At 46.7% G+C, this 27,002-nt stretch overlaps 2 protein-coding genes across 2 annotated transcripts in view; one reads left to right on the top strand and one right to left on the bottom strand.

The window, feature by feature from the left end:
* Window positions 1-1,606, top strand: part of LOC139336381 (tumor necrosis factor alpha-induced protein 2-like) — a 31,891-nt gene extending 30,285 nt beyond the window's left edge. The window contains exon 15 of the mRNA XM_070970484.1: window positions 1-1,606. This exon is cut by the window's left edge and continues 593 nt beyond it. The gene's annotated coding sequence lies outside the window, so the exon portion shown is untranslated.
* Window positions 1,607-5,392: 3,786 nt separating this feature from the next.
* The window catches only part of col4a4 (collagen, type IV, alpha 4), a 29,153-nt gene continuing 7,543 nt past the window's right edge, over window positions 5,393-27,002 (bottom strand). Inside the window, exons 4-46 of the mRNA XM_070969740.1 lie at window positions 25,426-25,560; window positions 25,301-25,345; window positions 25,093-25,209; window positions 24,745-24,813; window positions 24,404-24,439; window positions 24,119-24,181; window positions 23,825-23,860; window positions 22,827-22,868; window positions 22,377-22,457; window positions 22,143-22,187; window positions 21,915-21,977; window positions 21,760-21,804; window positions 21,377-21,430; window positions 21,038-21,098; window positions 18,775-18,879; window positions 18,363-18,518; window positions 18,128-18,217; window positions 17,378-17,538; window positions 17,218-17,290; window positions 16,668-16,774; window positions 16,165-16,348; window positions 15,923-15,991; window positions 15,729-15,836; window positions 15,578-15,646; window positions 14,969-15,118; window positions 14,211-14,372; window positions 13,793-13,960; window positions 13,569-13,712; window positions 13,216-13,323; window positions 12,081-12,259; window positions 11,394-11,457; window positions 11,190-11,264; window positions 10,902-11,009; window positions 10,426-10,533; window positions 9,778-9,849; window positions 8,932-9,060; window positions 8,706-8,813; window positions 8,471-8,626; window positions 7,816-8,064; window positions 7,488-7,604; window positions 6,563-6,751; window positions 5,985-6,268; window positions 5,393-5,811 (exon numbers count right to left, since the gene is read on the bottom strand). Of these exons, the coding sequence (XP_070825841.1) occupies window positions 5,554-5,811; window positions 5,985-6,268; window positions 6,563-6,751; window positions 7,488-7,604; window positions 7,816-8,064; window positions 8,471-8,626; window positions 8,706-8,813; window positions 8,932-9,060; window positions 9,778-9,849; window positions 10,426-10,533; window positions 10,902-11,009; window positions 11,190-11,264; window positions 11,394-11,457; window positions 12,081-12,259; window positions 13,216-13,323; window positions 13,569-13,712; window positions 13,793-13,960; window positions 14,211-14,372; window positions 14,969-15,118; window positions 15,578-15,646; window positions 15,729-15,836; window positions 15,923-15,991; window positions 16,165-16,348; window positions 16,668-16,774; window positions 17,218-17,290; window positions 17,378-17,538; window positions 18,128-18,217; window positions 18,363-18,518; window positions 18,775-18,879; window positions 21,038-21,098; window positions 21,377-21,430; window positions 21,760-21,804; window positions 21,915-21,977; window positions 22,143-22,187; window positions 22,377-22,457; window positions 22,827-22,868; window positions 23,825-23,860; window positions 24,119-24,181; window positions 24,404-24,439; window positions 24,745-24,813; window positions 25,093-25,209; window positions 25,301-25,345; window positions 25,426-25,560 (4,842 nt within the window). The 3' untranslated portion in view covers window positions 5,393-5,553. The remainder of the gene's footprint in view (window positions 5,812-5,984; window positions 6,269-6,562; window positions 6,752-7,487; window positions 7,605-7,815; window positions 8,065-8,470; window positions 8,627-8,705; window positions 8,814-8,931; window positions 9,061-9,777; window positions 9,850-10,425; window positions 10,534-10,901; window positions 11,010-11,189; window positions 11,265-11,393; window positions 11,458-12,080; window positions 12,260-13,215; window positions 13,324-13,568; window positions 13,713-13,792; window positions 13,961-14,210; window positions 14,373-14,968; window positions 15,119-15,577; window positions 15,647-15,728; window positions 15,837-15,922; window positions 15,992-16,164; window positions 16,349-16,667; window positions 16,775-17,217; window positions 17,291-17,377; window positions 17,539-18,127; window positions 18,218-18,362; window positions 18,519-18,774; window positions 18,880-21,037; window positions 21,099-21,376; window positions 21,431-21,759; window positions 21,805-21,914; window positions 21,978-22,142; window positions 22,188-22,376; window positions 22,458-22,826; window positions 22,869-23,824; window positions 23,861-24,118; window positions 24,182-24,403; window positions 24,440-24,744; window positions 24,814-25,092; window positions 25,210-25,300; window positions 25,346-25,425; window positions 25,561-27,002) is intronic.

Raw genomic sequence — 27,002 nt, 5'->3', positions numbered from 1 at the left:
GTTCTGGAATAATTTCTCTTTGATTAGAAATCAGAAAATTCTGTTTGATTTAAAATGCACTTTTCACATGTGAAGTTTTACACGTTACGTCATGATGAAAGATTTATTTTGATTCAAATATCACATGATTTAACATCTATCACCTGCTGAGAAGACGAAGGTCGAGGAGGAAGACGCGGTCACGTCACCAAGGTTTGTTCAGACAGACTCGGAGTTGTGAAAAAGTCATTTTTTCTATTTTGACAAAGCTTGCTAAAAGCAGTTCCCCCTCAATTCCAGTCTGTGTGCTAAGCTAGGCTAATCGCATCCTAATTTTTAATGTTGAGAAAGTCCTATGAGTGCATAAAAAAGACTGGGAACATGCTAGCACCAAGCTAGGCTCCAGGCTAGCTCTTTTTGCTAACTTGCAGCGCTAATAAGCTACGATAGCTTCCAGCTGTAAACCCCCTGCCATCAAACGTCTCCATTAGCTTCTCCAGCAGGCTAGCATCAGCTGCACTTTAGGAAACGTCAGGTTGTATTTTTAGATCATTTAGCAGAACAAGAAAGAATATTTTATCTGACAAAAACCAAATGTAAAATTCCCCAAAAAGGAGACCAGAAGGCAGAGACACATGGCTCACATGGTAACCGTGCTCTTCTCTCATTGGCTGTAGATGTGAGGTTTGACACTTGACCACCCAGAGACAGTCGTTAATGACACGATGCCACCGTAACTTGATTTAAGCTCACGTTTCAGACATGACGTTGGTTTTTTGGGATTGGACCTCAGATTAGGTTTGTTTGGTTGAAACAAGGCATTTCTTTAGTGTGTCGCTGCTGGACGTCTGAAGGATTTCTGGATTTTGACATGAAAAACATTTCAAACTCATTGAGGAGCAATAAAAGGAAACCAGTTCTCTTGACTGAAATGCATCATGGGACAAAGACCTGAACGGGAGGACTGAACCAGAACGAATCAAGCAGACTGGGATCTGGACTGAGAACCAGCAGCTGTGGACCAGTGGACCAGAGGACCTGCTGGAACTGGTTTTGGGGATTTCTGACCCTTCTTATAAACGTGGAGTTTGGTTGATAATCCAGGACAGACAGAAGCTTCATGACAGACGTTTTCTTATTGCACATAAAAAAAAAAGTATCCATCTTTTAATCAAAGGTACGAGACGACAATCGGAGTCTCATCAAATGGACGGAGTGTTTGAAGCGTCTCGAGACGGAGCTCAGCGGAGACGTTTCTGTCTGATGACGTGTCTCAAAGCGTTAAACCAACAGTTCAGATGTAGAGAAAGAAAAGTCGAGGTCTCGCTCTGCCGATGTTTGACGGACAGAACTGCAGACTCAGAGACAGACTGAGGACTCGTCAGGATTTAATGTCTTCGCATATTTTAATGGTTTTATATGTTTGAGCTTATAAACTATAAATAAGATCGTCTTCTAATTCCTGCTGATTGTTTCAAACCATCCAGAAACAGACAGATGTAGTTAGAGACTCTGACCAGCAGAGGGCGACACCGACTGTCTGACTGTCTGTCTTCAGCTCTTTAAATGTGGACTATGAAATGAATCTTTCTGATCAGAGATCAGCTTTTAATGGCAATAAAACCAACCAATCAGATCACTGACTCGTCTGTCATTTGTTCCATGAATTAATCTGCTGCAGGATTTTTCAGTCTGATTTTAAGATAACGCTGGTTTTTTAATTAGTTTTCAAACATTTGGTTTTGTGGATATTTTAATCGGATTTTGATTATTGTTTTTTATGTTTTCTTGATTTTCTTTTTCTGGGTTTTCACTAATTATTTTGAAAAGTTAATTTAAAGTATGACTCTGTAGATTAGTTGTAGTTTTGCTGTATTCAGTTGACAGTTGACAGTTTTTCGTTCTGTGTGAACTTTTGGACTAAAATAAAAAGTCAGAGAGAAACTTTGATGCGATTTATTGAAGTCGTCCTTTCACAGAGTAAAATGTTTCAGGTGTTAGTGAGAAGTTTCCTCCTACAGAGATTAAAATATCACCGACAGATTTAAATACAATGAAAACACAGTGATGACACAGTGACCCTCCCCCTCCTCCTCAGGTAATGATAAAGCCCCGCCCATTGATTACACCTGTTTTTCTGTTTGTTTTTTTTATCCTTTCTGAAGCAGGTGTTTTCAGTCTGATTCATTAAGATGGACGCTGAGCTCAACATTTTGGTCCTCAGTGTTCGACTCCACCTGCAGCATGAAGCTTCGTCTAATCTGTGAATAAATTCTGATGCAAGCAAAGAGACGTCTATGACATCACAATCTATGACCTCACACAGCTCTGACATCACATGGCGTCGAGGAGGCGGGTTTTAGTTTCAACCTGAAAAATTCTCAAATGATAAAGAACAAAGTGGAAATAGAGCCTCCATCAGACATAACGTTGACCTGTTGTGTATTTTATTTTGTAGGAGGGAAGTGAGGGGACGGGGCTTCACTGTCGAGTCATTTACCAAAATAAAATAAAAATGAACAAATGAAACATCAAATAGCACCAACATTAATTTCAAGCTAAATAAATACTCTGATGACATTTACAGTAAAAATATAAAACGGTCGAGTTCAAACATATTTACAAATCAGAGAGAAAATCGAGGACCACGACCAGGACCAAGACCAGGACCAGGTTTGGAAACTCAAGGACAAAACCACAAAAGCTCCTCTGAAGATTCTGCTGGATTTACTGGTTTTTTCCTAAATGACACAAAGCGTAACAGGAAGTCAGCTGGTTTCCAAAGTAAAAGTTCATCCTGTTAATGTTGGAAATATTAAAACATTTTAAGTTTTTATATGAAACTAACTTGAAACTATCAGACAGAAATATTCAAATGAACTTTAATGAACAAAGAAACAGTGGTGACTCTGATTAAACTGATTAAAAATCAGCTTCTGGCTCTGACGGTCCTGGTCCTGGTTCTGGTCCTGGTCCTGGTCCAATCTGGTTCTGGTTCTGTGCTGCAGCTCATCCTGTTTTGATGTTTTACTCAGAGTAACAGGACAGGTCGTCACGACTCGTCTGTTTTGTGTGAAAGGAAGTGGCTGCTGTCCTCGAACATGAATAACGAGCATTAAATCAGGTGAGCTGATCTGAAAGAAAAGATTTAATGTCAAATATATTCACAGCTTCTCACACGTCTGATCCCTACAGAGCAACAAAATACTGACCGACCAATGACATGCAGTCACTGCCTCTCAGCTGACCAATTAAAATACAGTCACCGTCTCTCAGCTGACCAATCAGAATGCATTTTCAGTGCGGGTGGGGTGGAGCTAGAAGCGGGGCTAAAGTCCACTCAGGCGTTCATCGTCGTTCTCTCTGATGAGGACAGAACGTCATGTCAGCCAATCAGCTGCTACATCACAGGATGTGACGTCTGCTCTCAGATAACGTTGCTGTCGTGGGAAAACCTTGTAACTTTCATTTTAATGTTTGCAGTCAGCTAACAGTGATAATAATAAATATGAAATGTGTGTTTTTCTGCCAAACACTCAGATAAAAACGTCACATCAGTTCAAACTGGGGCTGATTGATGTTCACAGATGAGATGAAGGGCGATCAATAACGATGGATCGACATCACGTCAGTCACAGCACTCACAAATTACTGATGAATCAATCATTAATCAATATGTGTCATACACTCACCAGCAGAGTCAATTATTCCTTGGGGGTTCCTCAGGGTTCTGTTATTGATCCTTTATATTTTCACATGCTAACATATCAAAAACAACCCACAGGATTTTCCGTTTGTTTTCTGATCGGACGTCTCGATGACTGAAGTTTGATTGGGATAGAAAATAAAACGAAAGTTAAACTATTGATCAAAGAGCTGCAGCAGCTCCAGATCAACATGATGATCAATGTGGACTCGAGTTTGTGTCTCCTGACGAACATCATTTCAGTCTTCTCTCTCTTTTAGCTTTGGTTTTGGTCTCCTCCACCTGCTGAGGGAAATATCTTTAGCTCGATAGCTGCTAAATGCTAAGCAAAACTTACAGCTAAAAGAGGCTAAAAAACTCCAGAGAGCTGCAGAGTTAATGAGGCACTATGACATTACAGCGAGACGAATGATTGACAGTTAATACTTTTAAAAAATGAGTTTCATACTTTCAACAATAACTGGACTCACGCAGGTCGAATAAACTGTGGATGATGATGTGTGCTGGTGTAATCAAACCTTCCTGAAATAGTGTCAGTACAGTAACTGCTTGACTGCTGCTGAAATTATAAACCTTACTTTAAACTTTTTTGCACCTTTTTTGGATAAATGAACATCAAATCTGCCTTTTTACCAGCACGGAGGACTAAAAAAGGACTAAAAAAGGATTTAGAGGAACATGTTTCATGTTTTCAATAGATTTAGATTATATCTGCTCTGATTCGCTGCATCATCTATGAAACGCAATTACAATTACAATCAGTTCTTTGCAGATGCAAAGCGACGTACATATGAATTCACACACTGATGGCAGCATCGGGGCAGTTTTTGGGGTTCGGTATCTTCCCCCAGAATATTCTCTGAATGTGTTTAAATCTAAAACGTGTTGACATGGATCAGTGACTCTTAACTACTGTGAAGCCTCATTCAGAAAGGATTAACGTCACAGGAGCCAGAACTGCCTGAGAATCAGTTTTTACTGAAGTATCACAGTGACCCAGTGAGAGCTGTACACAGCTAACAGGAGCTGCTAACAGGCGTCGCTAACAGGAGCTGCTAACAGGCGCCGCTAACAGGAGCTGCTAACAGGAGCCGCTAACAGGCGTCGCTAACAGGAGCTGCTAACAGGCGCCACTAACAGGAGCCGCTAACAGGAGCCGCTAACAGGAGCTGCTAACAGGAGCCGCTAACGCTCGCCTGACGGCTTTTACTGTTTCTGTTGTAATATTGGTTCCCAAATATGTACGTTAGCATTAACATGTTACCATCCTTCAGATTAGCAGCAACAATTTTGACTTCCTCCACTTTCATTCAAAAGTCATCAAATCAGGTAAATAAAGTAGAAAAAGAAGCGTCTCCCCCAACGGAAAACTCAGAGATCCACTTTGAAATACGAGGACGTCGCTCTGGACGGGATTTAACGATGGGAGGAGCAGCTGAGGAACAGGAGCTCACTGTGGATGAGATTACGACTGGAGGTGGAAATGAGCAGAGCAGGTGACGTTAACGTCAGCATACACACCTGCAGGCATAAATCCAAACCGTCTGTTTGTTAGAAATCATATTAATATTAAAATCTAGAAGTGTTTAACCTGCAGATTCAAACAGTCAAAGAGCTGCAGAGACACCTGGGAAACATCAGACAACCCCAGTTCAAACATCTGTGTGATGTGACATTTGGTGAGAAGACAGAAAAAACAGTTTGATTGATTGACTGATTGATTGATTGGCAGCATTATCTTTAACATGACAGTCTCTCCTCACAGAGACAAACGATTCTCGTCCTGTCCGTCCTCTCAGACTCTACAAGAGGAGGAAGTGGAACGTCTCCGCTCTCCCTCGTGCAGGAGGAGGAAGTGGTGCTCCTCCTCACTCCCTCATGCAGACGTTGCACCTCCCGATGTTCTCCCTCTGCTGCCAGCCCTCGGTCAGCGTGGTGGAGGAGCTGTTGGAGGTGGAGGTGGTCGTCTCCACTCTGGTCAGCCAGAAACTGTAGATGTTGGCGAAGTAGTGGCAGGTTCCTCGTGGCCCCTGACACTCCACGAAGGGCTGGGCCCTGAAGTCTGTCAGACAGCTACCTGATGATGTCAGAGACTGGCCGCCGCCCTCGTCACCTGCACCTGTATGCTACAGTCACAAAGGAAATGACATAAGCATCAGGTGTTAGAGTGACTTCCTGCACAGGTTTTTCAGCTGAGAGACAGTTAGTAGCAGTAACATTTACAGTAACAGTAGTACTACGAGACAGTACCACCATCAGTGTAATAGCACTGTAGAACCTCTACCACTACAGCACCCACCATGAGGAAGGAGTATCCGGTCCACAGGCTCCTCCAGCTGGGGGGGCAGTCTGGGTTGCTGGAGGTCTGACTGTGCAGTGCGACAGGTGAGGAGGGGGCTTCACACACCACACAGCGGCTGATGTGGTCTGCGATGGCGGCTCCACCCACCGGTATGCTGGGGACTGCCGCCGTCGTCGACAGCCAATAGGATTTATCGTTGCGACTGGCGTAAGAGCAAGTTCCCATGTTACAGGAGGAGAACGGCATCGTGGAAAAGACCTGCATACATGACCCCGCCTGACCTGGAAGCACCATTAATTCAAACACTGATTAAAATGTAAATCACATTAAAATCATTCACAAACTTTTCCAACGGCTCACGTCACCGAATCAAAGATGGCCACTTTAAATCGGTTCTCATGCAGGAACATGTGATTGTGACTGTGTGGTTCTCCAGGGGAACTTTAACAACATGTCTGGACTGTTGTTTTTATGTAATGACAGACTGGGTGAAACCTCAGGAACAAGAAAGCTTGAGAAAGTTGAGCAATGTGGAACCGTTGGTATGTGCCATGTGTTTCTGTGTAGGAATATACCCAGATCCTGAGTGTGAGCCTTCTCCTGACCCTCCAGGTACAGCAGACTGTATCCACTCCACAGGACCCTCATGTTTAGAGGGCAGGAGGGAATCGACTTTGACTGGCTGTGCATCACCAACAGGAAGCCAGAGTTCAAGCGTCGGTCTGGTCCGGGGGGACCACAGTCACCGGCTGGACCCGTATCGCCTGAGACACGAAGACAAGAGGAAGGGACCTCGACAAATCAAATCCATGCAGGTGAAATGCAGCAGCTGCACAAACAGGTATAACCCAAACCGAACCTTAAGTTCACCCGCACAGCTGCTACCAGCTGGGGTAAGTGCTGCTGTGTGATTGGTCGACTGCAGGCTGTGATTCAGCCCTAATTCTCAAATGTCTGAACGTTACCTGCATGCTGCTGCTCACTCTCTGTAAAGTACAGGAGTTTGACAAGTTCGACCCTGAAAGACTTGAGCTGGACTTCTGCTGGTTTCTCTCTGAACCTTCATGTCTGCTGTTAAAACATTTTGGCAAGTGTGTTTCTTTCATACTGTAACTACAGAGAGGAGGTGTAATGGGAGTGCCACTGGGAAGCAGTCACAGTCATCAAACCACACAAAGAAAACAAAGAAATCAGGAAATGGCGTAAAGAAAGGTTACATCTGTGAAATGAAAGAGTTTTGGATTTAAAAGGCAACCGGACGGGACGATGAGAAGGATGACCATTTGAAGAGCCTTAAAGAGGAATCTAGATTCCTCCTCTTGGATCATTACTTCGACCAAACTATGCGAGAAAAACAGCGACCTGGACAAAGAGTATCTGTAACTAACATAAGTAAAAAAAATGAGAATGATTTGTAAAATGGCTCATTGTGACTAAACTAACATGAGGTGAATCAAATCAAAACTGATGAAGTGGTTGACAGACAGGTGCAGGTCTCACCTTTGGCTCCCACCGCTCCTCTTTCACCCTCTGGGCCTGGCTGTCCTCGGTCTCCATCTAGACCTGGGGGCCCCTCAGACCCTATCTGTCCTTGACAACCGACGTCCCCCTTCCTGCCTGAAACATCATCAACCATCTTAACATTCAGCTGCACTGACACTGATGTTAGCAGGTTCACATTACAAGATTTGATTTCAGACTCTTCACCCCTTGTTCCTCCTCCTCCTCGATTGGTACATGGTGAAATCTTTTCTTCTGATTGGAGGGAAATAACCTTCTGACTGGAACGTCGTTCTCATCAAGACCTGCTCCACTTCCTGTTTCTCACCTTTGGGTCCATTAAGGCCGACTTCTCCCGGGAGGCCAGCACATCCAGCCTGACCAGGGACACCAGGTGGTCCTATGGGGCCCAGTTGGGGGGGAGGATAAGTGGGGCAGGGGGAGACTCGTCCTTTCTCCCCCTTTGGACCTATTGGTCCAGTAAATCCCTTTGGTCCTGGACGCCCGCTAGGACCGGTGCAACCTATAGGACCTCGATTACCAGGTAGTCCCATCAGACCTGGAGACCCCCGCACACCTGGTCTCACACACACACACACACACACACACACACACACACACACACACACACACACACACACACACACACACACACACACACACACACACACACACACACACACACACACACACACACACACACACACACACAGTAACTAAGGGACAGTTCACAATGAGGTGCCCTGGCATGGTTGTGGAGCTGTACTTCCTGTGATTGATCTCTATGTTAGAGTCCATCCTGTCTTATAAACCTTGCCCACAAACCAAAGAAACAAAGATCAGCTGTGTTTAATTCCTGCTCTGCGTGTGTCCAGTGTGAAGTTGAACTCAGGCTTAGTTTAAGTTTCAGACCTCAGTAAACTGTTAATGGAGCCTGAGGCATCACTACTGTTCCTATGGTTAGGGTCAACATGGAGTCTGACCTTTCATTCCTGGACTTCCGGGTATGCCAGGCAGCCCTTTGGGCCCTGGAGGTCCCTTTGGGCCATCTGGCCCCCGGCATCCTGAATCCCCGTTGTCACCATCATCTCCAGTTATTGGAGGGTTCTGACCTGGTTCCCCCATGTCACCAGGATGCCCTGAGAACCCACCAAAGGTCAGAAGTCATCCAGTGTGATTTATCTGTCAGTTTATCAAACCTGAACATTCAAGTCTGACCTGGCTCTCCATCTGGTCCCAGACAACCAGGATCTCCAGTAGGCCCTGGAATGGGACCTTTACAGTCTGGTCCAGGTTTACCTGGAGGTCCACAACCACCTGCAGGGCCTACAACAATACATGAAGACACATTACCGAGAGAGAATCAAACCAAAGGTCGAATCTGCAGACGGATCATTGGTGTGAGTCTGATCCTGACCCTGATGTGAATCACGCAACTACAGACCTTTGGGTCCTGGGGGGCCTTTGGGTCCTGGTGGGCCAGGCTGGGATGGGCCAGAGGGCCCTGGAGGACCTGGAGGACCCTTATCTCCTGGAAGACCTTTAGAGCCTGTAGGCCCCTGCACACCCAGACCTGAACAAGCAGACAGATGTTATCACTGAGATGCTGATGACAGTCCCAGTGACTTTCATACAAACAAACAGAAGAACAGGTGTCTCACAATGTCTCTAACTGAACTTTGACAAGTCAGAGGTTGGTCAGTTACACACAAACAAGATGCTTTCGCCCCTTCATTTGGACAAAGTCCATGACAATTTAACTTTACCCTCAAATGTCTCGGGGGGGGGTGTAGCTGCAGAATAAATGTTTGAGTCTGTGGTCCTACAACCAAGGCCTGAACCCAACCTGGAATGAACCCACCTGACATTTGGGACCTGAACCTGAGACTGAGACCATATTATTTCCTCTTCATATACAAAGTTATGCTGCTTTGGAAAGACTTTCTCACAAAAACCAAAAAATAACTAATCTGTCAGCAACCAACATAGAAAAGGTCAAGTTCTACTGGCGATGTTACACTGGAGACCAGAACTTCCTTCCATCCTTTCTGTGACAGCAGGATCGATGCTTTTGACTGATAATATGAGGGACCAGGCAGTGTTGGACGGACATCTTTGCCTTTGTTCATTCAGTTCTGTTCAGCAGTCAGCAGTTCAATAATGTTTAAAGAGCTAACGTTCACTGTTCACGAGTGCTGAGCTCAAACTTGTCTTCGTGTGTTGTTACAACAGCACGTGTTCATCGGTCTGTTTCATCTCCTCTTTGTCTACGTGTGTGTGAGACTCGTACCTCTGGTCCCCATGTCCCCCTTCACTCCTTTCAGTCCGTCCAGCCCGTGAAGTCCCAGTGGTCCAGGAGGACCTGATGCAGCAGCATTGTCCATGAGAAGTAAAATACAGATTTGTTGTGACCAGCTCACACACACATTCTGATCAAAGTAAATTTAACTGCATTCAGTATCACCTACAGCCGTCCTGCTCAGTCTGCTCCTGTAAGCATTACTTCTGGGTTAAAAACCAGTTTGAGGTGCATGCGATCATCACTGAGAATGCTGATTAAGAGCTGAGCTTAGTGACCGCAGAACTGATGCTTGTTTAACTCTCCTGATCATCTGACCGGATCATCTCCACCTCATATCAACCTTTGATCTGTATCTGGACAGTGAGGTTTGATCTCAGGATCGCCGATGTTCTCATTACAGGTGAGGGGGAGTGGTGTGGGTCAGGTGTCACTTGGCTCAAACTGCACAGTCTGATCTGATCTGATCAGGCTCCAGATGTGGTCTGAACCATCTGATCTCATTCTGACAATAATGTGTTCTGAGTTTTTCCTGACCCTGATCAGATATCCACATACACATGACATGTAGACCACCTGGGGTCCAAAGTCCAAGTTTACCAGGCAATCTGTGTTACATGCTAAGCTTTGAGTTCTGACCTTGAAGTCCCATGCAGCCCTGTGGTCCTGGAGGACCATCCGCCCCCGCTTTACCAGGAAGACCTGGAAGACCTGAACGACCTCTGGGACCTGAGGGACCGATCACACCTGAAATAAACCACAAAGACAGACAGATGGGGTTAGGGTCCACCTTCTGTCTCAGACTGGATGTGGATGAGTTCAGGATTTCAGGTGAACATGGAGGACGTGCTGAGTTTGTATTAACTGGAGAATTAGAAATGAAGGCCTGGTTCTGTGTGACGCTGAGGTAAATAAAGCTGCTGAGCACTGACATCATGATGCCAGCCTGAGGGAGCACTTCCTCTCTTTACAGTACGCAGACTGCCATTTTCCTCCTCTGCTCTAAACCTGACTGAACAGCTGCTGGCCCTTCCTGGTTCTGGATGGTAGCAGGTTACATGACTTGGTTCATGTTACAGAATGAAGACTGATGAGGTCCAAGTGAGCTTCTGTACCCGATTCACCAGGGTCCCCCTGATGGCCTGGATCTCCTTTGCATCCTTTCTGTCCTGGACCCCCAATGAAACCAGGTCTTCCAGGATCCCCTCGAGGTCCAGCAGGTCCTGAGAGAGAAAAACAGCTGATTCATCCAGGAACTCACCTGATGGTTTATACAACAAGCAGCTTCATCACAAAACATGATCAGAACTTTGATGTTTCTGTCAAACACAAAAACATTAAAGCAACAGCACATTCATGTTCAAGCTGCAGATCATCTTTATGCTCCAGGACCAGATCATCACCTGAGGGCCCGAAGTCTCCAGGAGGTCCCTTGTGTCCAGGTGGACCAGGACAACTGACAGAGTCTCCTTTATCACCTGAAACACAGACACAGACTTGTCAGATCCACCTGCAGAGCAAAGGGTCAGAATCAGTGAAGGAACCAGAAATTTCATACCTGAAATACACTTTCAAACAAATCTGCTGAGTCATGGCTTAGTTCCTACCTTTGGGTCCTGCACATCCTGAGCTACCAGGTTTTCCAGGGAGCCCCGGACACCCTTGGTCACCCTGCAACCAAAAACAAGACCAAGACTCTGACATTCAACATTTTCTGAACACGACAATGAAACGACAAGAAGACCGTTTGGTTCTGAAGTGCGTTCTTCTGTTTGTGGCTCTGTAGCTGTTGAGCCTCTTCGACAGCTCAGAGAAACACTGAACATTGTTTTGTCACCTGATACTTTTTCCTAATTCGATGAGGATTTCTCATAAACCTGATTTTGGACTGATGACATGTTTCAGGAGTTACTTCTATGTTTCCACATTTGGCATGTGCAGCTGTAAACCTGGTGAAACTCGGTGGATGTCGACCTGCTGTGTGTCTGCGGTTGGTGTAACCACAGTACTACTGTGTGAGTAAACAAGGGATCAGTCTCAGAGGGTGGATCTTAAAACACATTGCAGGGTCTCTCAGTAAGACGATGACATGATGTTACCTGCTTTCACTGGAGATTTGTGAGTGAACACTTCACATAATCCTGTGAGCCTCAGCCAACTTTAAAACCTGCTAGCTTCCTCTGAAACAGCCTGTTGTTTCACGTCCCGCATACGGCCGAACTCCCCGAGCGATCAGCAGGAACAATCAACCCCCTCTGCCAGTCACACCATATCTCACACAGCTTTTATCTTACTGGATCTCCAGTCTCTCCGGGGAAGCCAATGAATCCTGGAGGTCCCTTATGGCCAGCTGGTCCTGGAGGTCCCGGTTTGCCGTAGGGCCCAGGAGGTCCTGGGAGACCTACAATGCCAGGGGGTCCATTGATACCTGGATACCCTGCCTTACCAATAGCTCCTCGCACACCTTTACTTCCTGTAGAGAGAGTTTAATGTTAAAAGGCTCACTGATGATCAGACTGATGTTACTGTGTCACAGAGACCCGCAGAGCATCATGGGACATCAAACTTCAGCATTACTGCTTTTTCATGGGGTTCACTTTGTCCCACACTGGCTTCTGTGCACCAGGAAATAGCCACAGCCTCGTTCTCTGACAAAAGGCATCGCCTTCTCACACCGATTGTGTCTGTTACCAAACGTCCAGAGACCAGAGCCGAAGCTTTAAGCCCCGTGTGGCTGTAAGCGCTGCAGGTCGTGACTGACGGACACAGGTTTCCCCTCTGGGTTACCGTAGCCGTGTGCACCTGCTGACTCCGCTGACTCTACAAACACACCTTGTCCATTCTCGACTCATCCTGAGTAAGCCTGTCTCTACCTGTCTCTGACCAGACTCTTTTGGTGAGACTCACTGCTGCAGTTTGACTGATAGACAAATTGTTTTGCATTTCCCTTGAAGCACTTTCGTATTTCTGCTCTGGTCATGACACAACAGACGAACATGTTGGTGGATTTTTATTGATTTACAGTTGAAACTTGGACTTGTGTTGTTAATTTCTAAAGTCATCTGTGGTAATGAGTGCAAACCTCTGATGCTGTGTGTTTCTAACTTTCACAGAGTACCTGAATGCAGCGCTGAACCTATGACCTAAAGCAGGCGTCTCAAACTCATTCCACAAAGGGCCGTGTGGCTGCAGGTTTTTCCTCCAACCAATCAAGAGCATGCAGTCTGACCAATCAGCTGTCTGCAGACTGAGTTCAGCTGATGAAATGAGTCCAGTCTGGTGTGCGGCTGCTTGGTTGGAAAGAAAACCTTCAGCCACTCGGCCCTTTGTGGAATGAGTTTGAGACCTGTGACCTAAAGACACCATGACTCTGCCACTTCCTGTGTGACATCACGCCCTGACACTGGTCTCTATGGTAACAGCTCTGACCTCGTGGTCCAGGAAAGCCGTTGAGGCCAGGGGGTCCTTGTTTTCCTCTCTGTCCTTGGATGGGGACACATGTGGTATCTCCTGGAGGCCCCGGGGTCCCTTTACAGCCTGCAGAGGATGCAGAAGATGTGTTTGAGGTGATTTCAGCTTCTTCAGCTCAGAGAACTGATGTTCATGATCATGTTTCCATTCAGACTTAATCTCATCAGTTTATCTGTGGAACATCTCAACATGTTTTTCAGTTACGTTTCAGAGGTGACAGATTTCATGTTAAATCTTTATCAGTATAAAGTATTACTACAGTAGTACTCCATTAGTACAGTCGTAGCACAGTACTATCACTCAGTGTTTACCTTTCTCTCCTTTCGGGCCCTCACATCCTGGACCTCCGTCTTGTCCGTTAAGCCCTCTTGCACCCCTCCTCCCAGGTGCTCCAGGGGCCCCGAACCTTCCGGGGGCCCCTAGCCCCCCGGCCTTGCCCTGGGGCCCCATCAGACCTGAAACACAGTGTGAGTGTTTCTGTGAACGTGTGTCATCAGGAAACATTTGAGCACAGGTGTGACGCTGAGAGGCTCACCTTTCAGACCTTCAGGCCCTGGCAGTCCTGAGTCTCCACTGGGGCCAGAGGGACCCTGGGGTCCCGGGTAACCTGGTAAACCTGGAGAGCCTGGTTTACCTCGAGGCCCTTGAAGGCCAAAACCTGGAGGACCTGTCTCTCCAGTCTCACCTTTCTCCCCCAAAAATCCTAAATGGAAATGAATGAAGAAATGACATCACACCCTCTGTAACCGTAACATGAGGTGAAGGAATGATGATATAAGAATAAACTTTATTTATGCAGCACGATTCAAGCATGAAACGCAACACAAAGTGCTCAACTTCAAAGAAAATAATAATCACACGTGTGATAAAACAATGAAAACAAGGGAGAATAAATGAATAAAATAACAGAAAGTAGAATTACTTTCTGAGAATCAGCAGGAACCAGAGTTTACCTGGAGGACCAATCGGTCCCTGAGGGCCAAACAGGCCCCTGGAACCAGGTTTTCCAGCATCACAGAGGTCAGGTGTGGGCCCTGTGGGGCCAGTTAAACCTGGGGCCCCATCCTGGCCTCGTTGGCCCTTTGCTCCGAGGGCCCCGGTCAGACCCAGGGCTCCTGCGCAAACAGGGGAAGTAATTAGGACTAAACCAATAATTGATTTCACTTCCTGAAACCACCCACTTCTCCTCCCGATCGACTCTTCTCTTCCTCTTTCTGCGTTCAGTTTAAATTTACTTTCTCATCTTTGTTTGAATGTCTCTTTGAATTTAATGAAATACATTTTAAATTCTTACTTTGACATGTTTTAAGCAGATTGTAACCGCAGGGTGATATAACAGGATTCTCTGTGTAACATTCAGGTCATGTTTGTAAATCTGAGCTTCAGTGACCTCTCGTGCTGCTGCAGCGCCCCCTGCTGCTTCAAATCGACAGCAGACCTAAAATCAGCTTGTGTTGGTCAAAGTGTTCACTGTCCCTGCAGCGTTTCTTCTGAAGGCACGCTGGCTGAGTCCAGTTCTGCTCATCCGGTTGAAGTCTATTTTCTGCTGCTGTCGTTCTATGAAGAAAATCTATTTTTAACACTGAAACCAGAGCAGTTTTTTCTTTCACCCTGTTGAAGACGGAACAAAACGACTGCACTCAGATGAATCTCTGCAAAGTGAAGAAGGCGTCAATATATTTAGCTTTACATCTCAGGTCCAGTCTTTCACCTTGTTGTCCATCATTGCCGGGGGGCCCGGGGACTCCTTTAGGTCCCTGAGAGCCTTGTGGGCCCGGGAAGCCGATGGGTCCTGAGGGGCCGACAGCAGAGTCTCCTGCTGGACCCCTCAGACCAGAAGAGCCAGGGAGCCCTGGAGAGCCTGGTAAACACACAGCGAGACACACTATAAACACTCTGCAGGCTTCCATCTGCATTATTTATTATTTACTGAGAAGCTTCAGCTTTACAACGGTCACAGAATAATCCGTCACACCTGTTCTTCATCCTTGTTGGACCAGTTCTTTCATCCATCACTGTGTTATAGAGGTCTGATGTCTTATTGGCATTTGCTTTTTGTGGTTTGATCAGCACTGATTCAGTTATTCAGTCATTACTGCTGGTTGCTTACTTCCTTTTGCACTAATTAAACAAAGCAAAGATCTCCTGTTGCTTTGAAAACTTACATGGTCTTTTTGTTGTTAAATTAAGGTCTGTCAGTAACAATCGGAGCATCTGGACCTTTGAATGATGTGTGAAATCTGTTTTACTCATAAATTGAGTGAAGAGACGATGACAGTGGAACCACATCACAGACAGACAGGCAGGCAGGTGACTGTACCTGGATTTCCTCCATAACTGAAGCCTTCAGATCCTTCTTCTCCGGTATCTCCACCAAAACCTTGAGGTCCTGCAGGAGGAGGAGAGATATTTGTAAAGATAATGTTGGAGAAAATGTAAAGGACAGGTGTGGTTCAGGTGTGCTCTGGTACCTTGTCGTCCAGGTGGTCCAGGAAGTCCAGGATGTCCTTTGTCCCCTTTCGCTCCATCAGGTCCAGTGATGCCACGGAAACCAGGAGGACCCGGGAGTCCTGTATAACCTGGAAAGACATGCAGGTGAACTGACAAGTGGGCAGGAAATCAGACAGACAGGTGAACAGACAGATTGATGCTACAGATGGTTTACCTGTATTTCCAGAGTCGCCCTTCTGTCCAGGGGCACCAGGGTTTCTTGGCGTACAGGGAAGGGTGTCACCTGCAGGAAGAGGAGGAGTCAAATAGGAACTGGGAGGAGTTATTGAAAATATGAAGGATGAGTCAGGGAAAGAATTGTGGAGTCTTTGGGGAAGTAATGAAAATGTTGCTGGAGTTGCATTCTGCAGATTTGACACAGTCTTGATATAAAATTGACTTCAGATCGATTTGTACCTCTAGCCCCCTTCAGCCCTGGGGGGCCAGGGAGTCCTGGAGGTCCCGGGTCCCCAGGGGCCCCACGCTGTCCTACTGCTCCTACTACACCTGGCCCCGTGGGGCCTGCTAGTCCTAATAATCCCTTTGGCCCTGAGAGTCCTGGGAAGCCTCTTTCTCCAGGTGAGCTGGGGAAACTGTCACCCTGCAAAGCAGCAGATGAAAGGGTGAAGCAGCAGGTCCAGAGGCATCATTCAGCCAACAGTGACAGCGTTCAGTGCTGCCAGTGCCCCCTACAGACTGAAGTGTTCATTACACAAACAACAAACAAACAACATCCAGGTTATTTGTCTCTTCGTATGAGTCTGGTTTCGGTCATGGGGTCAGTGAGTTCGCTCAAGCCGCAGCTTGAGCCTAAATTTTTAGAGCTTATTTGTAAAAGCTGCTGAATTCCAACACCGTCTGGCTTTACTTTCACTTTGCTATGACATGAGTTCACATGAAGTGTCTGACTCCTGACTGACCTGAGGGCCGGGGTTTCCAGGGCCCCCCGGAGGCCCATCGAGTCCTCTTCTTCCTGACAATCCTTGTCTGCCGGAGGGGCCCTGCTGGCCCTGGTTTCCTTTCTCACCTGGAGACAAAAGTCCAATCAGAATTCAATTCAATTCAATTTTATTTGTATAGCGCCAAATCACAACAGAAGTTGTCTCAGGACAATTTCCATGTAGAGCTGCTACAGGCCGAGCTCTTTATCTACAGAGACCCAAACAGTTCCTTCATGAGCGAGCACTTGGCGACAGTGGCGAGGAAAAACTTCCTTTAACAGGCAGAAACCTCAAGCAGAACCAGTCTCCAGAACCACTGAAGCACTGACATGTCTGAGGTCAGTTCTTTTTCCTGACTTCTGCCTGATCACAAACACCTCGACATATAAAAACAAAGTTAAACAAAATAATTGAAGGGGCCAAAAATGTGATTTTTATTTAAAATGAACAGAATAAAATCAATCATAGTAACATATATCGTTTGTATACTGAGAGAGGTGATCAATAAGTGCTTAATGGTTAAACTTACCTTTAATATCCACCACGATGAAGTCTCCCTTCTGGCCTTTGAACCCTTTGACACCTGGAAATCCACCCAGACCCTGCAAACAAATCCACCAATCAATTAATCAATCAATCAATCAGTTGTTCTGCTGCTGGTCTGATCTCAGACCCTTCTGATGGCTCACCTGCTGTCCCTGTGCTCCCATGTCTCCAGATGAGCCTTTGTCCCCTCTCAGCCCCGGGGCCCCTGAAAATCCCTGGAACCCTGGAAACCCAAGGTCACCCTCAGGGCCGGGGGCACCCATCTGAATAACTGGGGGGCCACAGGAACAGTCGCCAGAACCACCTGAAACACACAGGTACATTTAACAACAGTGACATAAATGTGAAGTCAGTAAGGTGGAGTTCCTCAGGGAACCATCATGGAGCCTCTGTTGTTTCTATTAAGGAAGACAGTTTTTTTACAGCTTTAGTTTAAGTAATTTAAAATGACTTCCTGTCCACTTAAAAACATGTCCCTCCAAATGTGTTGACTGAATGTTTGTGATAATCTGAAGCATTAAGTGTCCTTCACTCATCAACTATGTTGGTCCAGATCATGGTGACGACCAATCAGCACCTCTGAAGCAAACAAGCATAACAGAGCCTCCCATTTTCCTGATGGACACAGATTCACGACAGGTCTCGATTAACTGCAGTAAGCCTGTTGCAGCCTCCCCAGAAGGTTTTCCCACAGGTTTAACCTCTCTGTGGGTTTCATCTGTGTCGGTCAGAGTAAATCACACACCAAAAGCTTCACTTTCTGCTGTTTCTACCAACTCTGCACTGAAGCATGGTGGTGAAATAATGACTCTCTCAACTTTTCATTGGTCCCTAAAGGCATAGATCAATAAATCAGTTATTAAAGATGTCAATCACTGTGTCCAGACACTGACCTTTAAACCCTGGGAAGCCCTGGGCCCCCAGGGGCCCCTGTAAACCTGGCCGTCCAGGTTCTCCTGGAGTTCCAGGAAGACAGTAAGTACCTGAAGAGGAAAAAAGGAAGTCAGTAGGAACAATAACAGGAAAGGGGTTACGTTAACACGTGAAAATAACTTTAGCTATGGACATCACCAGGTGTGTCTGGAGGACAGGTGCGAGGGCACAGGCAGAAACAGTGTTCTGTGGTACCTGGATTCCCTGGTTCTCCTTTCAGTCCTTTGGGTCCAGGTTTTCCTGGTTTTCCAGGTTCTCCAAGTGTGGGTCTGTCTTTAAACACCTGACCTGGATCTCCTTTGTCTCCTTTAGATCCTGGAACTCCCCTCGGTCCCAGAACACCGACCGGTCCTGAGGAACAACAGAAAACTTCCCTCACTGTAATACCACCTTAAATCTGATCCTAATGTGAAAACTGCAAAATAATAAAATATGGATTGTGTCCTGCACAATCCATAATATTCATAATAAACACAGCACTGCGTTATTAGCTGAATGTGTGTTTGTTCCATCACAGTAATTATCACCTTTACTGCTGAATATTCATCAGTCATTCTAAATATCAACACATATGATGCTGCCTTGCTCCTGGGCTGCTGGCACTGACCAGGTATGGATCTGCCAGGGGCTCCTGGGGGGCCGTGCATTCCCATGAGCCCCATTTCTCCTGGAGGGCCTCTCACTCCGGGGGCGCCAGGGTCTCCAACATCGCCTGAAAGACAGGAAGCAGTCAGCAGACATCCCACCAGAGTTACAGCAGAACAGAGTATCAGTGTGTACTGCACGTCAGTGTGTACTGACAGTGTGTACTGTCAGTGTGTACTGCACGTCAGTGTGTACTGACAGTGTGTACTGTCAGTGTGTACTGCACGTCAGTGTGTACTGCACGTCAGTGTGTACTGACAGTGTGTACTGTCAGTGTGTACTGCACGTCAGTGTGTACTGACAGTGTGTACTGTCAGTGTGTACGGTCAGTGTGTACTGCACGTCAGTGTGTACTGCACGTCAGTGTGTACTGTACATCAGTGTGTACTGTCAGTGTGTACTGTACATCAGTGTGTACTGACAGTGTGTACTGTCAGTGTGTACTGCACGTCAGTGTGTACTGTCAGTGTGTACAGTACATCAGTGTGTACTGTCAGTGTGTACTGCACGTCAGTGTGTACTGTCAGTGTGTACTGTACATCAGTGTGTACTGTCAGTTTGTACTGCACGTCAGTGTGTACTGTCAGTGTGTACTGCACGTCAGTGTGTACTGGCAGTTTGTACTGCACGTCAGTGTGTACTGTCAGTGTGTACAGTACGTCAGTGTGTACTGTCAGTGTGTACTGCACGTCAGTGTGTACTGTCAGTGTGTACTGCACGTCAGTGTGTACTGTCAGTGTGTACTGCACGTCAGTGTGTACTGTCAGTGTGTACTGCACGTCAGTGTGTACTGACAGTGTGTACTGTCAGTGTGTACTGCACGTCAGTGTGTACTGCACGTCAGTGTGTACTGACAGTGTGTACTGTCAGTGTGTACTGCACGTCAGTGTGTACTGACAGTGTGTACTGTCAGTGTGTACTGCACGTCAGTGTGTACTGCACGTCAGTGTGTACTGTCAGTGTGTACTGCACGTCAGTGTGTACTGACAGTGTGTACTGTCAGTGTGTACGGTCAGTGTGTACTGCACGTCAGTGTGTACTGCACGTCAGTGTGTACTGTACATCAGTGTGTACTGTCAGTGTGTACTGTACATCAGTGTGTACTGACAGTGTGTACTGTCAGTGTGTACTGCACGTCAGTGTGTACTGTCAGTGTGTACAGTACATCAGTGTGTACTGTCAGTGTGTACTGCACGTCAGTGTGTACTGTCAGTGTGTACTGTACATCAGTGTGTACTGTCAGTTTGTACTGCACGTCAGTGTGTACTGTCAGTGTGTACTGTCAGTGTGTACTGCACGTCAGTGTGTACTGGCAGTTTGTACTGCACGTCAGTGTGTACTGTCAGTGTGTACAGTACGTCAGTGTGTACTGTCAGTGTGTACTGCACGTCAGTGTGTACTGTCAGTGTGTACTGCACGTCAGTGTGTACTGTCAGTTTGTACTGCACGTCAGTGTGTACTGTCAGTGTGTACTGCACATCAGTGTGTACTGTCAGTGTGTACTGTACGTCAGTGTGTACTGTCAGTGTGTACTGTACGTCAGTGTGTACTGTCAGTGTGTACTGTACATCAGTGTGTACTGTATATCAGTGTGTACTGTCAATGTGTACTGTACATCAGTGTGTACAGTCAGTGTGTACTGTATGTCAGTGTGTACTGTCAGTGTGTACTGCACATCAGTGTGTACTGTCAGTGTGTACTGCACATCAGTGTGTACAGTCAGTGTGTACTGCATGTCAGTGTGTACTGTCAGTGTGTACTGTCAGTGTGTACTGTACATCAGTGTGTACAGTCAGTGTGTACTGTACATCAGTGTGTACTGTCAGTGTGTACTGTACATCAGTGTGTACTGTCAGTGTGTACTGTACATCAGTGTGTACAGTCAGTGTGTACTGCATGTCAGTGTGTACTGTCAGTGTGTACTGTACATCAGTGTGTACAGTACGTCAGTGTGTACTGTCAGTGTGTACAGTACGTCAGTGTGTACTGTCAGTGTGTACTGTCAGTGTGTACTGTCAGTGTGTACTGTCAGTGTGTACAGTACGTCAGTGTGTACTGTCAGTGTGTACTGTCAGTGTGTACAGTACGTCAGTGTGTACTGTCAGTGTGTACTGTACATCAGTGTGTACAGTCAGTGTGTACTGCACATCAGTGTGTACTGTCAGTGTGTACTGTCAGTGTGTACTGCATGTCAGTGTGTACTGTCAGTGTGTACTGATCCGTACCTGTGTGTGTGATGTCTGCGTCCTGAGGGAGGCCTTTAGGACCTGGATCTCCCATCATGCCCTTGGAATAGACAGGCTCATTACAGACTGTATACACAGGATCTCGTCTCTCATTGGCTAGTGTGCTCTACTTTAAAAACACACCAGCATCATTATAGAGAATAAAGCAGCTTCAGAGGACATTCACAGCTCAGGTGTCAGTGGTACAGGTGAGTTACTCTGTGGCTTTCTTCCTGTTTCCTGTATTCACCTGTACGTGATTGGTCAGCACAGAGCTGACGGTGTTACACAGCAGAGATACTGTTTTTACTGCACTGCACCACAGACAGAAAGACTGACCTTAGGGCCCTCTCGTCCAATCAGACCAGGGAGACCTGGACTTCCTCGAATCCCCTGAAAACACACACACACACACACACACACACACACACACACACACACACACACACACACACACACACACACACACACACACACACACACACACACACACACTTTAACATAGTGAGTCGTTTGTGCACATACATGCTCCATATATGACCCAACACATATGAACAGTATCTAAACTGATGCCCACGTCCTGTCCTGTCTGTCCTAACTGTCCTGTGAATGAAGGTCTGTCCTAACTGTCCTGTGAATGAAGGTCTGTCCGTCCAATTCAATGATTTTCACCACTTACACTTTCTGACACGTCACCTGCTTTTTTTTTTATTGTGACCCACCTTGAATCCTTTCTGTCCAGTCAGCCCAGTGTTACCAGAAAATCCCTGAAACACACAAACACATCGCAGACGTTAACATGGACTCAGAACATTTTATTGGGAGTCAGTCAGACTGATGATACTGATCGATAATGTGAGGATGGAGGGTCATTCACCCTGGGTCCAGGAAATCCCACAATGCCCTTCTCTCCTTTGATCCCCGGGACAGCGTCCAAACCCTGAAACCAGGAACACAGATCCTCATCAGCTCCACGTTACGTTCAACATTCACAACAATCCAAAGCGTTCTCATCTGTGTAAGCGCAGAACAAAGTTTAGACTCTGGAGAACCCTGAGTTCTTTCAACCACATCTCCTGCAGTTTGATCTGATATCTAAACTTACCGGCAGTCCCTGAACTCCACAGAGGCCCTTAAGACCCCGAGGACCCTGAAGAATCAACAGAACCCACAGTTAGAACCAACAAAACCGGAACTATGGCACAGCCATGGACTAATGACAGCAAGAGCAGAGTGGAACAAGACCACAGAAACATCTGCCGTAGAACAAGTTCAGAGATTCAGTACCTTTAAAACAGAACTGCAGTAGAACCACAGTGGAACTTAGAGTAGAACCTACCTGTTCTCCTTTGATGTACAGATCCTCTGGAGGGTCGACATACTCAAATGGCCCTGGAGGCCCTTGGAGGCCCTGATCCCCCTGTGGGACACACACAGTACTGCAATACTGCTACAGCACAGGACTACTAATACTTACAAAGTCCAGATTAAAGTAAGATTAAAAGGTAAATCCTGTCTCCTGCTCAGAGACAGAACGTTCTCTGAACGCATGTCTGTCCGTCCTGGCAGACCGATGCGTCCTCTGTTGTCCTTCCTGAGGTTTCATCACATTTTTTCACTGTTAAAGGAATTCTGGTCAAAGGACAAAAGGTGTTGTTTTCCTCACACATTGTAAAACTCCTTGAGGTAGTTTGTAAGTTGTCATAATGGGCTCTATGAATAAAGTTTACTTGACTTGACTGCAGGGGACATGGCCTGAAGAAAACTGATTTACTCTGAATATTTGTACCTCGTCTCCTTTCTGTCCGGGCAGAGATCGTCCTTTTTCTCCCTGAAACACAAACACACCAACACGTGTTAGACGTTCACCTGTTATTATATACATTTATCACCACGGAGGGTTGAATCAACTGGACTTGTTTGTAGAAGCTCGTGAACAAGAAGCTTCCTCAGGTCTGACTGACTGGTGGGGAGTCTCAGGTATCATACCTCTGTGGGGTCGTTACTGACAGCAGTGTAAACCAGGACATGGGGTGCACGGTTTCTTGAAAACACTGAGATGCACTTAAAGCTCGTGGAACCGCTAAGTGGACAGAACGAGATCCAGGAAGAACAGCAACACTGCAAGAATAACACAACTAAGACAGAAACTGGTCCACCAGGGAGACCCAAAGACAAGAACAGCTAATGTCTGCAGTCCAATGCAGCGAGGAACCCTCAGACAAACTGAACAACCATTAAACAAACACGACTCAACGCAGGAGGACCAGCCGCTCAGGTCAAGACTCAGCAGTTCACCTGCACCTGAGAGATGAGGGACACTCACTGGAGGACGACGTGCATAAGCAGGACAGAACAGACGGTTCAAAGAGGAGTGAAGGAGGCGGTTAATGCCGCCCTTTCATCTCTTCCCAGGAGACTCAACAACCGCTCACAGCTGGCTTCATGTGAGAACGCCACCTCACCTGACCTCAGGTGACTCCAATGACTCTAATTACACAGCCAGGAGCACCAACGACTCAGGTGGTTTCAAATACCTGGAACTCCCCGCCAGTCAGGTAGAACTGAAGCCTGTTGGATGAGAGGCGGAGCCTGTTCAAGTTTCTCTAATCAAGTCCAGCTGCCCTTCATTCAGCCCGCGAGGATTAACGTGAGCTGGATGACTGAGGATGTCTGAAGACAGAAGAGACGGGGAGACACACACCTGTCTCTGATACGAACCTGTGTCCTTCTGATGAAGACCTGTACAAACCATAAAATCATGTGTGTATACTGTGTAATACTTACAGGTGGACCCCTGGAACCAGGCAGACCAGGGAGACCCTGTAGACACAGACAGGTGGACATCACAAGATAAAAATAAGAATTTTTATGTTTCATAAATACAAAGTAGGTCAACGTGCTGTAGAAATAAATGTTCTTTGTATAAAACACTCTGAAATCTGTCACTGCAGAAGTTATTTGGAATTTGTGAGTTAGCCCCAGAGGAACTCGACAAGTCTCAAGATCAATTACACAGTACGATTATCACTTTATCAGAAATATTATTTGAGTCGTCTGTCTCTGTTTGTTGTGACTCACGTTGGTCCCGTCTGGTCCTGCAGGACCCGCATCTCCCGTCTGACCGGCGAGACCCTGTTCACCCTGCAGACAGAAACTTCACATGTAACTCACTGCCAACCTCTCAGACCACAGAGACATCAGACACATGACCCGGACACCCGTCCAGAGACGGGAACCCCCTCCCTGATCCTCCTCCTCAGCTCCGTCCATTCTGCAGCTGCTCTTTTTTTAACCTTGGACAAAGTGTCTCTCTCTCTTGGTGGTACCTGGTGTTGCTTCTTGTGTTGTTTGTTGTGTTCTCACCTGCAGACCAGGAAGTCCACTCAGCCCGACGTCTCCCTGTCAACCACAGAGACAACGATGAGTGTTTCTTCATGTTACACACTGACAGCATCAAAGGCATCAATACATCAGTGTTACTCATGCATGACGGAGACGAGCATCAGGAACCTGAACACAGACAAACTTCAAGCATCAAAGCATCCCGCCATCGGACCACGCCTGCAAAACACTCCAATGACACACAGCAACAGACAGAGGGCCCAGGTCTACTGACTCACATCAACTCAAGTCCAGTCTCAGGTGTGCAGATGCTGTACAGTACAGGTATGTTTACGGTACACTCATAGCACAGGTGTACTTACAGGTACTCCAGGGTACTGGATGAAGTACATCGCTGGATCTCCTGGAAATCCCTTCGGTCCCAGCAAACCCTGTAAAACAAAGCACTGTGACCACGGTGATAACATAGTAATACACCACATTTACTGCAGTAATCTCGGTACTTTGTATGAGTCACATATATGTACTCAGTGCTTCTGTGTTCAAGGATGTTTTGCTGGTGTTTGACAGGTTTAAAGAGCTCATATTCTAAAATCAACAGAAATCCTTATGGAGTGTGGTCCAGCAGACACGCCTGATGCTCTGACGACACGATCAAAGTACAAACTTTAACTCTCCTTTCAGTTCATTGATCAGTCAGCATGTCTGACCTGTTCTCCATCAGGTCCATATTCTCCAGGAAGTCCTCGCTCTCCTCTCTCTCCTCTGGTTCCGTTACATCCGTCCAGACCTGGAAAACCAGGACCTCCTGCAGGACCTGGGTGACCCTGAACACACAAACACATGCTCACAGTCTGACCTTTGACCTCAGCACATCTGGGCGAATCAGAGCAGCTGAGAGGAGGAGGGACTTCTTACCGGGACTCCTTCTAAACCTGGAAAACCAAGAACGCCGACACTTCCCTGAAACAAAGAGTGGGAGCGCTTTAAAGTGAAGTCCTGGTTCAGTTTCAGGGTTACACCTCAGACCCGTGTCTACTCACCAAGTCTCCTTTTGGTCCTGCAGCTCCTGTTGGCCCCTCATCTCCTCTCTGGCCTTTCTCTCCTGGAGGCCCCTGGGAGCCCGGAAAGCCTTGGGGCCCCTGAGGACCCTGCCGCCCCAGAGGACCTGGAGGACCCTGCGCAACACAAATGACACAGTTAGAACCTGACAGAACCTGTTACTGATGAATGAACAGAGCAGGTGAGCAGATCCAACATGGCCGCCTGACTCGGCTGCTTCACCTTCAGCACAAACAGAAACAACAACAAGCCGTTTCCTCTGCAGACAAACGTCACAGGTTCGATGCTGCTGGTTGTTCACAATGTGGCTGTAAACACCTTTCCAGCCTGTAGGGGGTGCTGACGGACAGACGATAGGCTGTGGGATTTAATGTTGTTATCTGACCACAGGAGGGCAGTGTGACCCCACCAGCACCACATCACACACACACACACACACACACACACACACACGCACACACACACACACGCACACACACATACATGCACACATGCAAGCACACACACACACATACATGCACGCACACACACACACACAAACACCTGGTTACACACATGCACGCACACATACATGCACACACGCACGCACACACACACAAATGAGCCAATCAGAATCAGATGTTACAGTACACCTGAACCTACAGGTGTGTGTGATTCTACACATATGAATATTAAATATATTTATATATGATACAGAAAGTGTCTGCCTCACTGAGGGTCAATCAATGTGTGTGTGTGTGTGTGTGTGTGTGTGTGTGTGTGTGTGTGTGTGTGTGTGTGTGTGTGTGTACATTAGTGATGTGAAGTGTGACTGTATTAATGTGTGTTAATGTGTGTGAGTGTGTGTGTGATGAGATGTGTGTGAGTGTGTGTGTGATGAGGTGTGTGATGAGATGTGTGTGAGTGTGTGTGAGTGTGTGTGGTGTGTGTGAGTGTGTGTGATGAGATGTGTGTGAGTGTGTGTGGTGTGTGCGGAGTGTGTGTGTGATGAGATGTGTGTGAGTGTGTGTGGTGTGTGCGGAGTGTGTGTGATGAGATGTGTGTGAGTGTGTGTGGTGTGTGTGGAGTGTGTGTGATGAGATGTGTGTGAGTGTGTGTGGTGTGTGCGGAGTGTGTGTGTGATGAGATGTGTGTGAGTGTGTGTGGTGTGTGCGGAGTGTGTGTGATGAGATGTGTGTGAGTGTGTGTGGTGTGTGCGGAGTGTGTGTGTGATGAGATGTGACAGCTGTGATCTCTGTTAGTCCTCCCTCTGTCCTTCTTTCTCTGAAACTATTGAACTGTGAAATCACTGAGACAGACGCCTTCCCACAATCCTCTCTGCCTGTCTGCTGCCCCCAGCTGTACAAACACACACTGAAACACCCACACTAATATGAATACACACACACACACACACACACACACACACACACACACACACACACACACACACACACACACACACACAGATTGGAGGTCAGTTTATGTTTGGCAGACAGTCTGTACAGATAAATGTTTACTCATCAGCTGATTGAGAGACAGCAGACGTTTGACTGCTCAACATCTGGACACACTGTGA

This window comes from Chaetodon trifascialis, chromosome 9, assembly GCF_039877785.1.
Source record: "Chaetodon trifascialis isolate fChaTrf1 chromosome 9, fChaTrf1.hap1, whole genome shotgun sequence".
In the NCBI taxonomy this organism is placed as follows: Eukaryota; Metazoa; Chordata; class Actinopteri; order Chaetodontiformes; family Chaetodontidae; genus Chaetodon; species Chaetodon trifascialis.
The sequence above is the reverse complement of the archived record's forward strand: the minus strand, read 5'-3'. Positions and strand labels throughout refer to the sequence as shown.